General features: G+C 42.7%; 1 protein-coding gene across 1 annotated transcript in view; it reads left to right on the top strand.

The window, feature by feature from the left end:
* Positions 1 to 17,173, top strand: part of ATG7 (autophagy related 7) — a 1,524,945-nt gene that overhangs the window by 1,017,080 nt on the left and 490,692 nt on the right. The window contains exon 18 of the mRNA XM_069206657.1: positions 9,352 to 9,474. Coding sequence (XP_069062758.1) covers positions 9,352 to 9,474 — 123 coding nt within the window. The remainder of the gene's footprint in view (positions 1 to 9,351; positions 9,475 to 17,173) is intronic.

The raw sequence follows: 17,173 nt of genomic DNA on the forward strand, positions 1-17,173 counted from the left end.
GGTGAATTTAGGGTGTGTACCTGACTTACCTTGACTAGGATTGTGGTCCCTACTTTGACGTTGAGCATACCTCTGACAACTAGAGACCCCGTTTCTAACAAGGAGGAACAGTGATACATATGAATGCATCTTCCCTTCAAATATCAATCAATCAGCAGAGGAATTTAGCATCAAACCAGAAGAGGTAATGTAAAACAAAAATGCTGACAAAATAAGTAGTGCTGCATAGTTTGGAAGTAATAAAGGACTTGTGGCTGACCACTTGTTATTAATCAACTGCTTTGAGCAATATAACAGCAGATTTTACACAGGTACCTGACAGAGGTTAACCAAATAGTAGCTTCAGCTGAGCAAAAAAGTAGATGAAAAGACCCAACCTCAGAAAGCTAAACAGCTGCCCACAGTAGAAAAGTTTTAGAATGAGTTCAAAAGTGAAATGCCAAAACAAAGATCTCCCAAAGTGCCAAATACTACCAAATCCAGTGAGAAAAAGCATAGAAAGGGGGGTCAGATACAGTTCAGGAGGGCCACAGGAGACAAATGAGAGCTAATAGACCCCAACCGTGATGGTTGAGGTTGTTTGCCACTGGTGTACTGGACTCTAAAAAACAAGGGAAACCCAAAGATAACCATGGAAATAGGGTAGTAATATGCTATAAGGAACAAGGGTCCCTAAGCACCTAATTGGACCGAAACGTTGACAAGATCACTCTGACCGTCTATTATATTTGTATAAAAGGAAGTTAGGGGCAGCAGTGCTGTTAAGAAAATTGAGACGATATTTGTCAGGTGTATATGTCACTTTCAGCTTGCCTAAAATATGTTTTTATTCATGTTTATATTTGCCCATGTAAGAATACTATCATCACTTTGATAATTTTGGTTCCAAAAAAATGAAAAGTTTTATGGATATTAATCTAACACTCTCTGTGTTATATTTATATCCCCATTGCATTTAATATCATAGAATTTCTACTTCAAGACCCTTGTTCCTTACAGCACTGGTGTACTGGGGTACATTCAAATGTGTCAAACTAGGCCAACTACAATGCTTTCCTTTCTTGACTCAGGATAGCAAGGGCGAGCAAAGGCTTCTCAAGGAGATAGTGTGGGGGACAAGATCCAGGAAGTCAACAGTCAATCAACAGACATGATAACTTATTATCTAGCTCAGTGTTTATCCCTCAGGTAAAAGAAAGTACTTTAATGTGACAACTAAAACTAAATTCTAAACAGTTCATTACAGATGCAATTACAGGATTATAATCTCAGTTATGATCTTCAGTAAGGTTCTACAACCCTTTCCTGTATTCTCTCTCCCCACTATAAGAAATATTTAATGTCTACAGCTGCCAGTATACTGTGACATAAGTATCGGTTAGGCCCAGGTGAAGATTACTTCCAGTACCTCATTGATTAAATGAGCAACTCAGTTCATTGTCTTTTTACCCCTCTTGTTTACGTCGAAAATTGTATTAAGTGAATTGTCTGGGCTCTTTAGACTCTCATTCCAGTTGCGGGCTAAACCCCGCTTATGCCCGCTGTTTCGTGTTGCAATTATGGTGGTTTATGTCCGAGACCTTGCAGCTGCAACTTCACTTCTGCGTGAACACCTCCACTGACCTCATGTAGCAACAGGAATCACTGGATACATTTTGTGAGGTAGGCCTGTAGATTGGTAATCACTTTCGGGAGTAACAAGTCATCCATAATGGTGTGTTTTCTGCACTTACAAAAGTCTTGGCACAGTTCACAGGGGAGCCACTCACAGAGACTTGGAAAACCCTCTTACAGCACGTCACTCCTGGCTGCTTTCTCTGTTGTAGGCAGCATTTCTTGGGTGCTCCCCATGCAGGTAACACACTTGATGTCTACTCCTTGACTGCATCACCTCCTGTAGGGCTAGGTATACGCTTCCATTTAATGGTAGGCAGCCAGACTCAGCTGTTTCAGCAGTAAGTGCAGATTTCAGGTGATGTCCCTCACTTCTGGGAGATTGGTTGGTAGGCAGACATTAACCTTGGTCACACAGCAGCTCCTTGTGTACCCTGCGAGGCCCTCCCTTCTTTGGTCAAAACCAACTTAAAACTGAAACAAAGTGTAGTTTTAATCCCACTTTCATACTCCTTTTCAGTACAGGGAGTGGGTACCACTGTCTGTGGCTTCGGAGATGGTTGGGTTGGTACTCTTTCAAATGTCATTTTCTGGCTGCTCCCCAGGAACTGCCTTTGTACATAGTGATGGTTCTCCCAGCAGGTGGCAGTTTAACTGGCTCCAGGAAAGAATATCTAAAACAAGGGCAGAATGAGGGCTATGATCTTTGCATTTGGCTGTCATCCTGACAGCAGTAATATTCAGACAAAAGGGCAGGCGCTGCATAGGATTTTCTTATGCTGGAACAAAAGAAACTGGAGTCCCACTACTAACCAAATGATAGTCTACCTAATGCTAGTGCCCATGAAGAAGTAATCATCAGTCCTTGCTAAGAAGACAATCATTGAATTTCGAGGGATCCATGTCTCCATCCTCTTTCACTTCAGTGACTGGGCTGCACCTTCCAGCCACATGAAAGCAGGCAATATACTTACACTTTCAGAGAAGGCTGTCCTTGTCGTCCATTTTTTCCATGTTCTATGCTACAACTGGGTCATCCATACTACCCTGCTTGTGCGGTACATTCGCAGCATGTAAGCAAAAAGTTCTGAAGGTTCACATAACAGCAGAACTTTACATGAGAGAGATCAATAGACCGCAGTCCCTCAGACACAGAGAAAAAGGTGTGTCATACTGGGGATTCATATTTCATGGTTTGTCACCACCACCATTTTGTGTCTTGTCTACTGTGAGGAGAATCTATGTGATCCCATCAGGTCACAGAACGTGTTCCGGACCTCACCCCAAACTCAGCATAACAGATAAACATGCAGTTAGGTATTCAGGTCAGTAGTACATACACATTTACTATACAGGCGGCTTTCCCATCCAGTGTGCCAGTCCTGAAAAAAAAAGTAATGGGATCAAATTTCCTAAAAAGTGGCCTGAGAGTTCTTGACTACTCAGTGTCCTAGGAAAAATACACCCTGCAATTCTATAGAGCTAGGACACCAAAATGAACCATTCAATCTGAAAACACAGGAGTAACACAGAGAAAGTAAACTCTCAAGTTTTAATTCCTGTAGGAATGTGACTAACTCTTCCGGAATAAATTTCAGGAGTGAGCCACAAAAACCCTCAGTATGCCTGCCCTATTGAGAGTCAGGCACTCCGTCAGCAGTGCTCCGGTTTGCTCTATTGAGGGAAAGCTTTCTCCAGTAGTCTGACAGATTGCTGGATGTCGGAGGAAAGGCATCACACAGTAGGCCCTAATTAGGGTCGACAATAGGTTATCCTTATCTTCTGTACGCACCAGCAATACAAACCTGGAAGCCAAGGGAAAAAATTGACTAATGACCCCAACACTTAGAGAAAAAGTGCAGAGGTCATTTATTATTTGGTTTTCAAATACTCACATTGGTATTCTTAAGCCTTAGTTTGGACGTGTTTGTTCATATGTAGTTAAATGTCCACTTACCAAGGCAAAAGAATCCTTCAGCTTACATAACTAATATGTAACTTAACAGTAGATTGATTCTCTTAGAGACCTATCCCTTAATTTCTACCGTCCCTCCTATGCTTTATTCATGCTTTCTACACCAATTACAGACTATTTGAAGTAAGTCATGCAAATATTTAAAAGACTTCTGTTAATTTTCTCTCACTTAAATCTTACTTAACTCCTATATGCACTCATTGGAAGACTGCCCCTTATGCTTAAGGTTAGAAACATTTCACTGAAGAGATGACTTACGATTTTTATAGACCAACTCAATTGAGCAAGTCATACCAATAATACTGATGGATACTTTTAACTGAAGATTCCTTGTCTTTTTTAATTCTACTCGGTACAAGACTAGATTCAGGAACTTTTACAGGACTGTATATAGGCGCCACCCATGTGTGCTGACATCAATTCTCTCTTTTCTCTGACCTTTGAACCGGATCTGTAGCTCCACTCCCGAAAATTGTCGGTTCTTTACAGACTTCCAAAGCATATTTTTTCTGTGGCAATATGCCATGGATGTCTCCCTTAAAGACTCCAAACTTTACTGCACCAACCGGCAGCAACTGTAGGTTGCAGGCTAGCATAACATCTATCTTTGGTGTAGCATTATTGTAAGTCATGCAAGAATGGTTCTTGATGCACCCAAAGATCATCAGGATGTGGGAGGTGAAATTGTAAGTCACCTAGCGCAGGAAGCAGTCCTACTCCAAGTCATGTGCCCATTCACTCTACAACTCTCTGTCACCTTCCCAGTGATCAGTTAAGCCTGAGACACAGTTTAAATATAAATATTACTGCAAACAGAAGTCCAGATGTGAGTCTTCCCCCATTGCTCCATCACACAGTGGGCACCTTAAACATCCAACTCTGCACCAGTCATCAGACTTTGACCCCATTCCATACCAGGACCTGTTGCATCCCCAATTTCCTGGGCCATCCTTGGGTATGCAGAAGAGAGAACCTTTATGGAGGCCATGCTGCAGATTTTGCAGATGATTCCAGGTGCCCCAGGAGCTTCTTCAGGCCTCATGGATCCACCAGGGCCCCAAGTGGAACTTCTGTCAGCGGATCCTGCTCCAGCACATACTAGCCCCTTTAGACCTGCAAAAGGTCACTCAATGGCATCAGCCTGTGTCTCACCTCTTTTGCTAAAGGCCAGTACCATTTGTGCTCCATAGTTGCTGGTTTCGTATCTGACCCCTAGTTTGCTGATTATATAGCATCTGGAGCTGAGTTCAGGTACATCTAGGACAGTGTCTTGTGATGAGATTAAAAGGGCATCACCAGTGGTGTTTGAAGGCTCCCCAGGTGTGCCTTTACCTCTGAGCCAATATCTTACATGCTTTAAGGCCTTATTCTGCTGAGACTCCAATCCTGCACAAGACTTGAAGAATGTTCCATATGATGAGGATTCAGACTATTCATTGGCCACTACGCTGATGATGGGATATATTTAGACATCCAATATACTAGAGGTCTGGACACATCATCAGGGATAGAAATGAAGTCAGTTTGGGCAGCCTGCTAAGGAAATGCCTCCTTGGCTGTTGTAGTTAGTTGGAAAATAAGGCTAATCGTCTTACTTTAATTTTGCTGCCAGATCTGTCAACTTTGGAGTTCTTGATGCCTTTCATTGACCCCCTGACAGACACTCTGACTGCAGCGTGATTGAAACCTTGTTTGCTGGTGCTGGTAAGTTCCATCACTAGGCCATATAGACTTGCTCAAAGTAACCCATCGTTCTTGACATAGGTCTCAACACTGGAAAGTTATGTGTTGCAGAGCTTTATTTGATAGAGAATCAAAGTGCCTTAATGTGCTTGGCTAGAGGATTTTCCCCTCTGCTATTATGCCATTGCCTTCTCGAAATGGATTTTGCCGTCTGAGGACATACACTCAAGGCTTTTAGGATGTTGTGAGTGAGATCTTGCTTGCCCTCCCTCATAGAAATAGTCTGCAACTGCCAGAACGCGGTCAAATGCATTTTGTGTGCCGGACACCACAGATTGTGTAGTTTAGGCTATAGCTGCTAGTGTAGTGATTCTTTTTCACACCTGGATGCCCACCATGGGATTCTCCAAGGATGTACTGTCATCCCTCATGTCTTCAAGCCGTTTGGTGATGATGCAGATTTAGCTTTAGAGTGGTTTAAAGACAGCTGCACAATTGCCTGATTTATTGACGTGCTCACTCAGGCCAAACAGTTCTGTTAATAATACTGGAAGTTCAGGGGTTGATTCAGCGGCCTATTCAATTATCAGAAACAGCCAACTTAGTTTATGTCACAGTCTGTCCAATCCTATTGCTGCCCCAACAGGTATGCTGGTGGCAAAAGGTGAGGCCACCATCAAAGAAAAAGTCCTCATCTTCCTCTTCCCCTGCTAAGCCATTCTGATTTCCCTTTTAGCAGTCATTCAATCCAGTGGGTGGCATGATACACTTTTATCTGTATAACTAGCATGTGGTTACCTCAGGCCAATGATTCCTGCATGTTGTCAGTCATGGTTACACCCTTTTATTTCTGTCAAACCCTCCTAAGATACAGACCTTGGAGGAACATGCCTTCAACTTTGCCCTAAGAGTTTAGTCATTGCTGGACAAAGGGGCAATAGAGAAGGTCACTGACAAGGAGCTAGGCAGCAAGTGTTACTCCTGGTATTTACTGAGCGGTAGACTCAGGCAGATTTTGGACCTTTGTTTCTTGAACACCTTCCTTGGAAGGAAGAAATTCAAAATGCTGACTGTGGCCCAGGTCCTCTCCACCTGAGACCCTGGAGATTGGACGAAGTCCTTGGACTTGTAGTACACTCACTTTCATGTATTCGCCTTGTTGTCCCTCAGGCGGTTCCTCCTTTTCAGATAGGAAACAACCTCTTGCAGCTCACTGTCCTCTATTCACCCTTACCTCAGCCCACAAGATGTTTACCACAGTGATGGTTGCTGTGCATTTTCGCAGGTCGGGGGTTCACGTATTCCTGTACCTTGATAATTATCTTTTGGAGGTGAGTTTGTCACAGTAAGTCATCGACTGCCTGAGGATAGTCACCTTGCTCCTCATTTCCCTAGGCTTCTCCATCCATTAGTTGAAATACCCACCTTTGGCCAGTGCAGAGGATTACTCTAATAGTTACAGGTTTGGACATGGTAAAGTTCAATACCTTTCTGTCAGTGAGTCCCAGACATTCAGGCCATGATCTTGATGTTTTAGGCTCAGTCCTGAGTTCCAGCCTGGACAGTTGTAAAGTATTTTGGACTCCCAACCTTGTGCATTCTGCTGATGTCTCATGCCTGTTGGCACATGCAGGATGTGCACTGGAATCTCCATCCTCAGTATGTTCAACACTGTAAATGCCACTTAGACAGCATTAGTATGTCGGATGAAGCGACTCGATCCTCCTGTGCTAGAGGATAGGATATCAGCCTGGCTTGTGACATGCCATTCTCCCTATCCCAATTGGTGTTCATAGTAGTGATGAAAGCATCAAATCTGGGCTGGAGTGGGCCAGAATCTAAGACCTCTGTTCTCTGTTTGAACCAAGGCCTTCCGATTGGCTCTCAAAGCCTTTCTGTATACTGGCAAGGGCCATCCAGTACAAGTCCTGTTGGACAACTTGACCAGCATGTGGTACTGCCATAAATACAGTGGTGTAGGGTCGCCTGTGCTGTGCCAAAGGGTGCTCTGGCGTTGGGTGACTCTTCAGGGGATTTCCTTGACTGCCTGTGGTCTGGCCTTGAACACCAAAGGGCAGAAGCTCAGAAGGCACCATAGCTTACTGTGATTGGTGTCTGCATCCAGACGTGGTTTAGGGCATATTCAAACAGTGGTGCCAGACTTGGGTCTATCTTTTTGCCACCTTTGAGAATACTTATTGTTGCAGGTTTTTTTGTTGTAAAGCAACCGCCTCAAGGGTCCCTGGGAGGCATGTTTCACCTGTTGGACTCTCAAGAAGGTCAGGAGGACATTGGGGCTCAAATAATCCAGTGTTCCAATGTCCAGAGTCTGAGCATCTGCCTCCTGCTTCACCTACTTCTCAGGAGGACCTACTCTTCTAACACAAGTGCAGAGTTCTACATCCTGTGCAGGCTAAACTTTTGGATGTTCTCCTGTTTGTCCCATCTTTAAACTAGAAAAGCCTTGTCCTAGGGCACTGTTAAAGGTTATTTGTCTGCCCTTTCGGCCTGCCTGTGTGATCAGCTCCCTTTGTTTAAGTCATCAGTTGTGATATGTTGTTTGACAGGGCATTTCAAATATGTTTCCCCTTGTGCCCTTTAGTATGCCTCAGTGGGACCCTAATTGGGTTCTTTCCTTCTCCGAGGTAACTGACCCTTAAAACTGTCCTCCTTATTGCAAATGCTGCTGTGTTGCATGAGTAAATTGCAGGGGCTGTCAGACAAGCACCATATTCCCCATTCTTTCTGGAAAAGTTGGTGATCAGGAATCCAGCACCATTTGTATTGAAAGTGGTATCAACTTTTCATGTAGAGGAATCCATCAAGTGCCTCACTTTCTTCTGTCTGATGCATCCCTCTAAGAAAGGAGAGGCTTGACCAGTTGGTCTCCAGGAGGTTTGTAGCTTTTACAGCAATCAAACTAAGAAGTAGTGAGTAGATAACAAAAGTTGTAGAAGGGTTTCTGGTGTTAGGAAAGAAAAGGCTGTCCAGAAACAGATCATACTTTGCATAAAAATGTGCTGTCTTGGCCAGAAAGAGCTTCCTGAGGGCCTTTAGGTTAATTCTACCAGAGCTAAGACTGCCACTACGATCTCTGCTGCTAGACATCTGTCAGATGATTGCGCCGGCATCCATCCACACCTTCACCAGGCATTACTGCCTTGACTATCAAGTCTGCAGGTAGGGTATTTTTGCCTGCTTGGTCTGCAAGATGTTTTGATTTGAAATCGAATTCTCAGACCCTTTACCTTTTGGGAGGCTCAGCTTTAGTAGCCTTTCAAAATGTGAGGTTAGAAGTGTCCATCAGAAGAACCAGTTACTTATCTTTGGTAATACTCTTTCCTTTGGATATTCCAGCCTCAGATTCCTCACCTTCCCTCTTTCCCTCCCTCCACGTCTTTTGCAGTGGTCTTCCAGGTGGTAATAAGATTCTAGGCTAGATTTTGCATGCTGTCATGGTTCTCAATCTATCACTGATGCTGTGCTATTCGGGTGCAGCACGGTTAGTTAAAATCTGACATCAGTGAACAGGGGTTGCACCTATGTACAGTACTGCACTATTACTTCCAGAGGTGCGATGAGGTTGCCACAGGGTCTGATTAGTGCCACCTACTGTAACATGGGAGCAACTGCTGGAAATGTTTCCAGATCCAGTCAGGTGCCTGGGTGGGTGTTCAGAAGGTGAGTAATTTGCGGTTAGAGTATTCACCAGAACGAGCATTACTGAAGGTGATGTAGTTGACTCTCCTGGAGCATGTAGATGAGACTTTAGGAGAGATACCTAGACTTAATTTTGTGATTAAAGTGTTAAGAGAACTGAAAACAGAGAAACCTACAGTAGAGAGTTACTCATTTGAGGTAGACATTAGTGCTTGTAAAATTATATACAATTGTACAAATGTACAGTTGAATGGTCATTATGTACACTCGTAAAATTTTAACAATTCTCAATTAAGTTGTCTCTCTGTTCATGACTGTGGAATAAAAAGTGCATGCTTTCGATATCATAGGGATCAAGAAACTTCAACATCAAAACATTGTGGCAAAGTTTTAAATCCATCATGTGTTCATCATTGCAGGTCTTGGATCAGTATGAGAGAGAAGGATTTCAGTTCCTGTCCCAAGTGTTCAATTCTTCGCACTCCTTCCTAGAAGATCTGACAGGTCTTACTCTGCTGCACCAGGAAACTCAAGCTGCTGAGGTAAGAGACATTATCTGAAATGCAGTTGTGGGGACGGACATATCGAGTGGAAATATTGTAAGAGTGCTCTTGTCGAAGACTCTTGAAAGACGTAATTCAGATGTATTCCTCTTTTTCTGATTATGAAACGAGTCTTTATCTTAATAAGGTAATAACAGAACTATAAGTGCAAAACCGACTGGCGCGTCAAAAGCTTGCGATACACGGTAATAAAAAAAAGTTGACGTATTTTTTGTTCCTAATGGGCATGTGAAATCTACAGCAAAAGAAGCAGCAAGCAATATAGAGGTGGAAAAGAAAAGTCGTAAATCCCCTAAAAAGTAAGCCATTTATTTTCTTCTGAAAAGAAGTCATATTTCGTGCTTCTTCGTAGCTGTTAGCTCGTTTGAAGGATACGTTTGTGCATCGGTATATATAGTTTGCGTTTTTGGACAATAACAGCTAAATTGAGATCTGGGAGGAAGCACTGCAGGTTTTTTGATGAATGACAGTGTCCGATATTAGTTCACTCTTCAATTTATTGCAGCCAGTTATTGTTGAATTGTAGTTGCATGTATGTTCGCTTCAGGTTTTTAAGGACCGCATGATAGCACCGTGCAGGATGTTAAAAGATATGTTTTTCTCTAAGCTTGAGCAAGTATCACATCTAGGCCATGGGTCGAGAGTTGTTTGCCTGTTGCTTCTTATTCTTCATGTTATGTGAGAGGCTGCTCCTTTCTTCTGTACAGAAGGGGATGACAACTTTTCCCATGTTTCATTCGTGCTGAGACAGCAAGTATTTGAATATTGTCTATCTTTATTTTTATTCTGTTGGCAATCGTTTGGTTTAGATGGGAAGTCAAAAAGACAGCAACATCCTGTTATGTTTGGTTCTGAATCAAAATGAAAGGTTATGTACTGGATGAGTATCTCTCTTTTTCTACATCCCAAGAACAATGAACCCGGTACTGTATTCCTCGCGACTATATACAATTCACAGATATTTAAACACACCAGAGCAGTGTTTCCCAAACTTTTTAGAACCGGGACTCAGTTTCTAGAACAACAGACTTTCGCGACCCACCTAGCTTTAACACCTTAGCTGCTGGGCCTCACCCCCCCCCCCGTGCTAAGCCCTTTTTTGGCTACTTGGGGTAGTTCGTGCTTCATAACTTTTTGTGCACATAGGCGAACCACACCAAATTTGCACCCTTGTTTTTCCAACTTTCTGGGGATTGTAAAGGTACCCAGAGTTTGTGGGTTCCTCTGAAGGAGACCGATAAATTCGCCAAAATACAGTTAATTTTTTTTATTTTTTAACATGGGCGCAAATATCAACAAAGGGTTTGCGGTGCTAAAATCACCAACTTCCCAGCTTTCAGGAACAGCTAGACGTGGATCAGAAAACTACATTTTTCTACACAGTTTTGGCATTTTACTGGGACACCCCCATTTTTACTATTTGTTTGTGCTTTCAGCCTCCTTTCAGTTAGTGACAAAAATTGGTGTGAAACCAAGGGTGCATCCCAGAAAGCTAAACATTTCTAAAAAGTAGACAAAACTCTGAATTCAGCAAGGGGTCATTTGTATAGATCCTTCAAGATTTACCTACAGAAATTAACAGTTGAAATAAGAAAATATTAAAAATGAGTTGGAACAAACAGCCCTTTCTGATTATGTTTTCTTCCCTATCTTTTTCCAACTATGATAGATATTTTAAAGCAATATACAGTTATGTTTGCTAGATTCTCCTGGCTACAGAGATATGTAGGTCTTGTAGGTTCATCAAGAACCCAAGCTACTCAGAGCCAATAAATGAGCTGCACCTTGCAATGGGGTTTCATTGTATACCGAGGATACAGCAATTCATTTGGTAAAATATAAAGAGTGAAAAATAGTTATCAAGGGAACCTATGTGTTTCTGAAATGTGCACAAGAAGTTTAGAAACAGTGGTTATTTGCACATCTCTGAATTTGGGGGTCCTCATACTAGCATGTGAATTACAGGGTATTTCTGAAAATGACTTCTTTCTTGCACACTGCCTTACATTTGGAAGGCAAAAATGTAGAGAAAGACAATAGACAATAGCACTTGTTCTTCTAGTCTGCTTCATTGTCCTGTCCCTCAGATGCTGTCTCAGTATTTGATGTCTCAACCTCTGATCCTATGTCACAGCTGTCCTCTACAACCCAAGTTAGGGCTTGAGCAGCAGTCATCCAGCGAGACGCCATCTCTGTTACTGGCTAAACTGTCCTTCTAAAACACTAGCCTACGCAGACAGTCGCAAAATTGCTGGTGTGTGTGTGATGCATGCAACAGTAAAGGTCAGTCACCTTACCTTCATTTCTTTTCTCAATCAGTACGTTCTCTCAAGTCACTAAAAAAAAAAAGACACACTATTACTTCACCTTGTGAAATACCCATCATCATAGGCTTTAGCCCTGTGGCGCCCAGTCCAACAATCATTACTGGTGCTCCCACTCCCCTGACCTACTCCTCAGATTCCCTCACTACCATCCAGCAAAAGTGCCCCTCATCTTTCCATAGCCCCCCTCGCACATACATGAAATTTGTATTATAGCGCAGGTAAATGGCTGGCTTTACTTATCCACTCAGCTATTCACATAAAATACAGATTTGATCTGTGTAGCAGGCATATAAACCTTCTGCATTACTTTATGTCATCAAAACTGCCATTAGACAAAAGTCTGATCTTTCTTTAACAGAAACATAACCACAAGAGTTAGCTTGAGTTTTTCATTGCTGCCTAAAAGCTACGGTTGAAACGCGTCAGTTGGAGTATGTGCAATGCTTTTAAGACACGCGCTGTAAGACAACTGGTGGCGAATAAATATGTCTATCTATATATATATATATATATATATATATATATATATATATATATACTTATATATATATTTAGATCACTTTTATATGTGGGTGTGGTTTCCCTGGGGGATGATCGCAGCCCCCTTTGAAAACACACAAGCATTGACAAAAGTGATCTCCCTGTATGTATGTGTATGTGTGTGTATATATATGTATATATATATATCTATATCGCTCTATATATATTTTTTTCAATAGCTGTATGGTTTCCCTGGTGGCGATCATGGCCCCCAAGGGAAACCATACATCTATTATAAAAAAAATTTAAAAAACAATTGCCCCACAAGGGGTCAGCCCTGCTCACGGATGACCCCATGACAGTTTCATAAAAAAAAAAAAAATATATATATATATATATATATATATATATATATATATATATATATATATATGCAGAAAACAAAGGAGAACTCTGGGAAGTTACCAATTTTAGGTGGAGAGCTGCTCTAGTAAGGAGCACCCTGCAACACCAGCGACACTCTAGATTTGCTCACCTCAAATGTCTGCTTATCTAGCAAAGTCTTTAAGCTATACTCCTCTGAAGAGCTCTAATGAGAGCGAAACACGTGTCAGGGGTTGCTTTACTCATTCCAGGTTGGCTTGGATGGTATTTGACCAGTCCAAAGCTGTAATACTGTGCCTGGAGTGGTAAATGGCTTTTGTCATTTTACAGCTCGGCAAGGATGACACTATGTCAATCCTATGCTTAAAGATTTTGCTGTACAAATGGCAAAAGACTTTGTCATTATCTAGCTCGGCGAGGATAGCACTGTGCTAATCCTATGCTTAAAGACTTTGCTAGATAAGCAGACATTTGAGGTGAGCAAATCTAGAGTGTCGCTGGTGTTGCAGGGTGCTCCTTACTAGAGCAGCTCTCCACCTAAAATTGGGAACTTCCCAGAGTTCTCCTTTGTTTTTTGCATAATTTATGCGTCACTCTATCCCTGAAAGGGTTTTGATTTGACTTATACTGGGTGCTCCCTTGTGTCTGGACAAAGCTATACTCCTCTGAAGAGCTCTAATGAGAGCGAAACACGTGTCAGGGGTTGCTTTACTCATTCCAGGTTGGCTTGGATGGTATTTGACCAGTCCAAAGCTGTAATACTGTGCCTGGAGTGGTAAATGGCTTTTGTCATTTTACAGCTCGGCAAGGATGACACTATGTCAATCCTATGCTTAAAGATTTTGCTGTACAAATGGCAAAAGACTTTGTCATTATCTAGCTCGGCGAGGATAGCACTGTGCTAATCCTATGCTTAAAGACTTTGCTAGATAAGCAGACATTTGAGGTGAGCAAATCTAGAGTGTCGCTGGTGTTGCAGGGTGCTCCTTACTAGAGCAGCTCTCCAACTAAAATTGGGAACTTCCCAGAGTTCTCCTTTGTTTTTTGCATAATTTATGCGTCACTCTATCCCTGAAAGGGTTTTGGTTTGATATATATATATATATATATATATATATATATTTTTTTTTTTAACCCGTGTTTTATTTTGTCTAATAATGCCCCTGGGGGGGATCGGGTCATTTTCAGAGGGGGCTAACCCCCCCAAGTGTAATCCCTGGTGTCTAGTAGGGTTTCCTGGCCATAGATCATAGCGCGGCTGCGATCCATGGCCAGGAAACCATTTCAGGAAGGCCTCTTTTGAAAGGGGAGACTACAGAATTCAAAGTACTCTTTATAGCTTGGATTGTCACGCCTCGTCAAAAATCAACTTGCAACTGCCCCACAGTTTGGAAAATGCTGCACCAGAGTTTTGAATTTGTTGCTATGGTGAAGGAGACCAGGGTAACACTGCTGCTGGTGATGCATTAAAGCTCAATGTTAAAGGTCAGATATAAGAATTTTTATTTGCACAGTAAATTATGTCTTTTGTTTGTTTAGTAAATACATGTTGTATTAGTCCATATCAAACCTCTACAAATTAAAAGGTTAAGTGTAGCGTTCAGACTTTAGTGTAGCAGGTGCATCGCCAGACCCCATGGTCATCTGCCCCATTGAAAAGTGTGGGAACCACTGGATTTTCTTTGGTCGAACCTCAGCCAACTCCACCACCAGAAACCCTTAAACAAGATCTGTCCACAACTGGACTGCAGGAGCACTGTTTTTTTGGTTCACCTATAGATCTTCAGCTGTCTCATTAGCCTCATTCAATCGAACAAATCATAAATAAAAAATATATACATATGTAAAGGAGCTTTGGGGCAGCCCTCTTCATCCATTGGTCTTTTCAACTATCATTCACATTTTGCCTCTGCCAGCAGTGACATACAGGATGGGGGCTTTGGGGAAGCCCACTTCAGCAATTGGCTGCCTTGCTCTACGAAATGTTTCTGATCGTATGTCCTTATCAACCTAAAGTGAAGTTCAGTGCCAGGGCTGATGGGCTAAGTCTTTACAATGCATTTTTCCCATCTTTTATACTTTTTGATTGGTTTAAGCCATCCTTGTGTGTTTAGACTATGGGTTCAAGCTGCCCTAATTCAATGCCAACTGTGCATTTTCTTTGTGCAGATCAGAATCATATTATCCTGGCCTGTGCATTGAAACTAAAACGTGTTTCCATTCCTGTTTTAAATGCAACTACACGCTAGGATGCACCTTTATTCTTCTATTAAAATTAAATGGGATGATTTTTTTATAGATTAGATTTTTTTTTATTGGAATCCTATGGCCACTACATGAGGGGAAACTGCGCCAAGGATTCCAGGTCTAACAGGCCACGTGCCCAAACTCTTTGTTAATACATGTGTAGACCGCTTCTACATCTAATGTGACCCTGTACATAATTTCTTCATCCCAAACTAGACCCCCAGTTCTTTGCAGAATAAATATGCCCTCATTGAGTTTGCCAAACTCGTACCGTTATCAGGCCGCCTGTGCAGCCAGAACATCGCTGGCCCTATTAGGAGTTCACTGCACTGCCGGCGGGCGGAAACAGCGATTCGGCCCACCGGCCCTGCGGTGAGCAGGGCCTTAACATTGGCACCAATGTGATGGTGCGGCGGGTGCACCAACACCTGTTGCACTTTCCACTGCCTGTAATACATGGGGCTAAAGCCATGCAAAGGCTGGCGGAAAGGGGACTCCTAATCCCCAGGATTGAGACTGTGAGACCTGGCGGTGTTGGCGGTCTGACTGTGGTGGCTCAGCCATGGTTGTAAAGTCACGATCGGACCGCCACTTTGGCGGCAGTTGAACAGTGACCGTGACCCTGGCGGTCTGGTGACCCCCAGAGTCATAATGAGGCCCTTAGTGTCCCAAATGTATGACCGCAGATTATAGACCACAGCTTTCGAAAACAAGTCAGCATATTGTGATAGATGTTCTGTCATGGAACCTATTCCTGAAATAATAGAATGGCCTGGAGGGAAAAGAGCTTTCTGTTGGATCTTGGGTAGTACATAAAGACACTGATATCTAGGGTTGTCAATTTTCTCATATCATTGCTGGCATCCATTTGTACATTCCCAACTTCTAAATGTTCTGCACTATCTCTTATAGGTAGCCTTAACTTTAGTTCTTTTTCTTCTTCTGATTTCTCATCTGCACTCTTCTTTCTTGTGTTTTTTCTCTCCCCCATCCCTCCTTGTGTTGGAAGGCCTTTTTTGCTGGTGCTGTTTGTTGCCTATTCTGTACCTTAAAACTACTTCGAAAAAACTCAAAGAAATACTTGGGAGTATACAGGGAGTGCAGAATTATTAGGCAAATGAGTATTTTGACCACATCATCCTCTTTATGCATGTTGTCTTACTCCAAGCTGTATAGGCTCGAAAGCCTACTACCAATTAAGCATATTAGGTGATGTGCATCTCTGTAATGAGAAGGGGTGTGGTCTAATGACATCAACACCCTATATCAGGTGTGCATAATTATTAGGCAACTTCCTTTCCTTTGGCAAAATGGGTCAAAAGAAGGACTTGACAGGCTCAGAAAAGTAAAAAATAGTGAGATATCTTGCAGAGGGATGCAGCACTCTTAAAATTGCAAAGCTTCTGAAGCGTGATCATCGAACAATCAAGCGTTTCATTCAAAATAGTCAACAGGGTCGCAAGAAGCGTGTGGAAAAACCAAGGCGCAAAATAACTGCCCATGAACTGAGAAAAGTCAAGCGTGCAGCTGCCACGATGCCACTTGCCACCAGTTTGGCCATATTTCAGAGCTGCAACATCACTGGAGTGCCCAAAAGCACAAGGTGTGCAATACTCAGAGACATGGCCAAGGTAAGAAAGGCTGAAAGACGACCACCACTGAACAAGACACACAAGCTGAAACGTCAAGACTGGGCCAAGAAATATCTCAAGACTGATTTTTCTAAGGTTTTATGGACTGATGAAATGAGAGTGAGTCTTGATGGGCCAGATGGATGGGCCCGTGGCTGGATTGGTAAAGGGCAGAGAGCTCCAGTCCGACTCAGACGCCAGCAAGGTGGAGGTGGAGTACTGGTTTGGGCTGGTATCATCAAAGATGAGCTTGTGGGGCCTTTTCGGGTTGAGGATGGAGTCAAGCTCAACTCCCAGTCCTACTGCCAGTTCCTGGAAGACACCTTCTTCAAGCAGTGGTACAGGAAGAAGTCTGCATCCTTCAAGAAAAACATGATTTTCATGCAGGACAATGCTCCATCACACGCGTCCAAATACTCCACAGCGTGGCTGGCAAGAAAGGGTATAAAAGAAGGAAATCTAATGACATGGCCTCCTTGTTCACCTGATCTGAACCCCATTGAGAACCTGTGGTCCATCATCAAATGTGAGATTTACAAGGAGGGAAAACAGTACACCTCTCTGAACAGTGTCTGGGAGGCTGTGGTTGCTGCTGCACGCAATGTTGAT

This window comes from Pleurodeles waltl, chromosome 9 (assembly GCF_031143425.1).
Source record: "Pleurodeles waltl isolate 20211129_DDA chromosome 9, aPleWal1.hap1.20221129, whole genome shotgun sequence".
In the NCBI taxonomy this organism is placed as follows: domain Eukaryota; kingdom Metazoa; phylum Chordata; class Amphibia; order Caudata; family Salamandridae; genus Pleurodeles; species Pleurodeles waltl.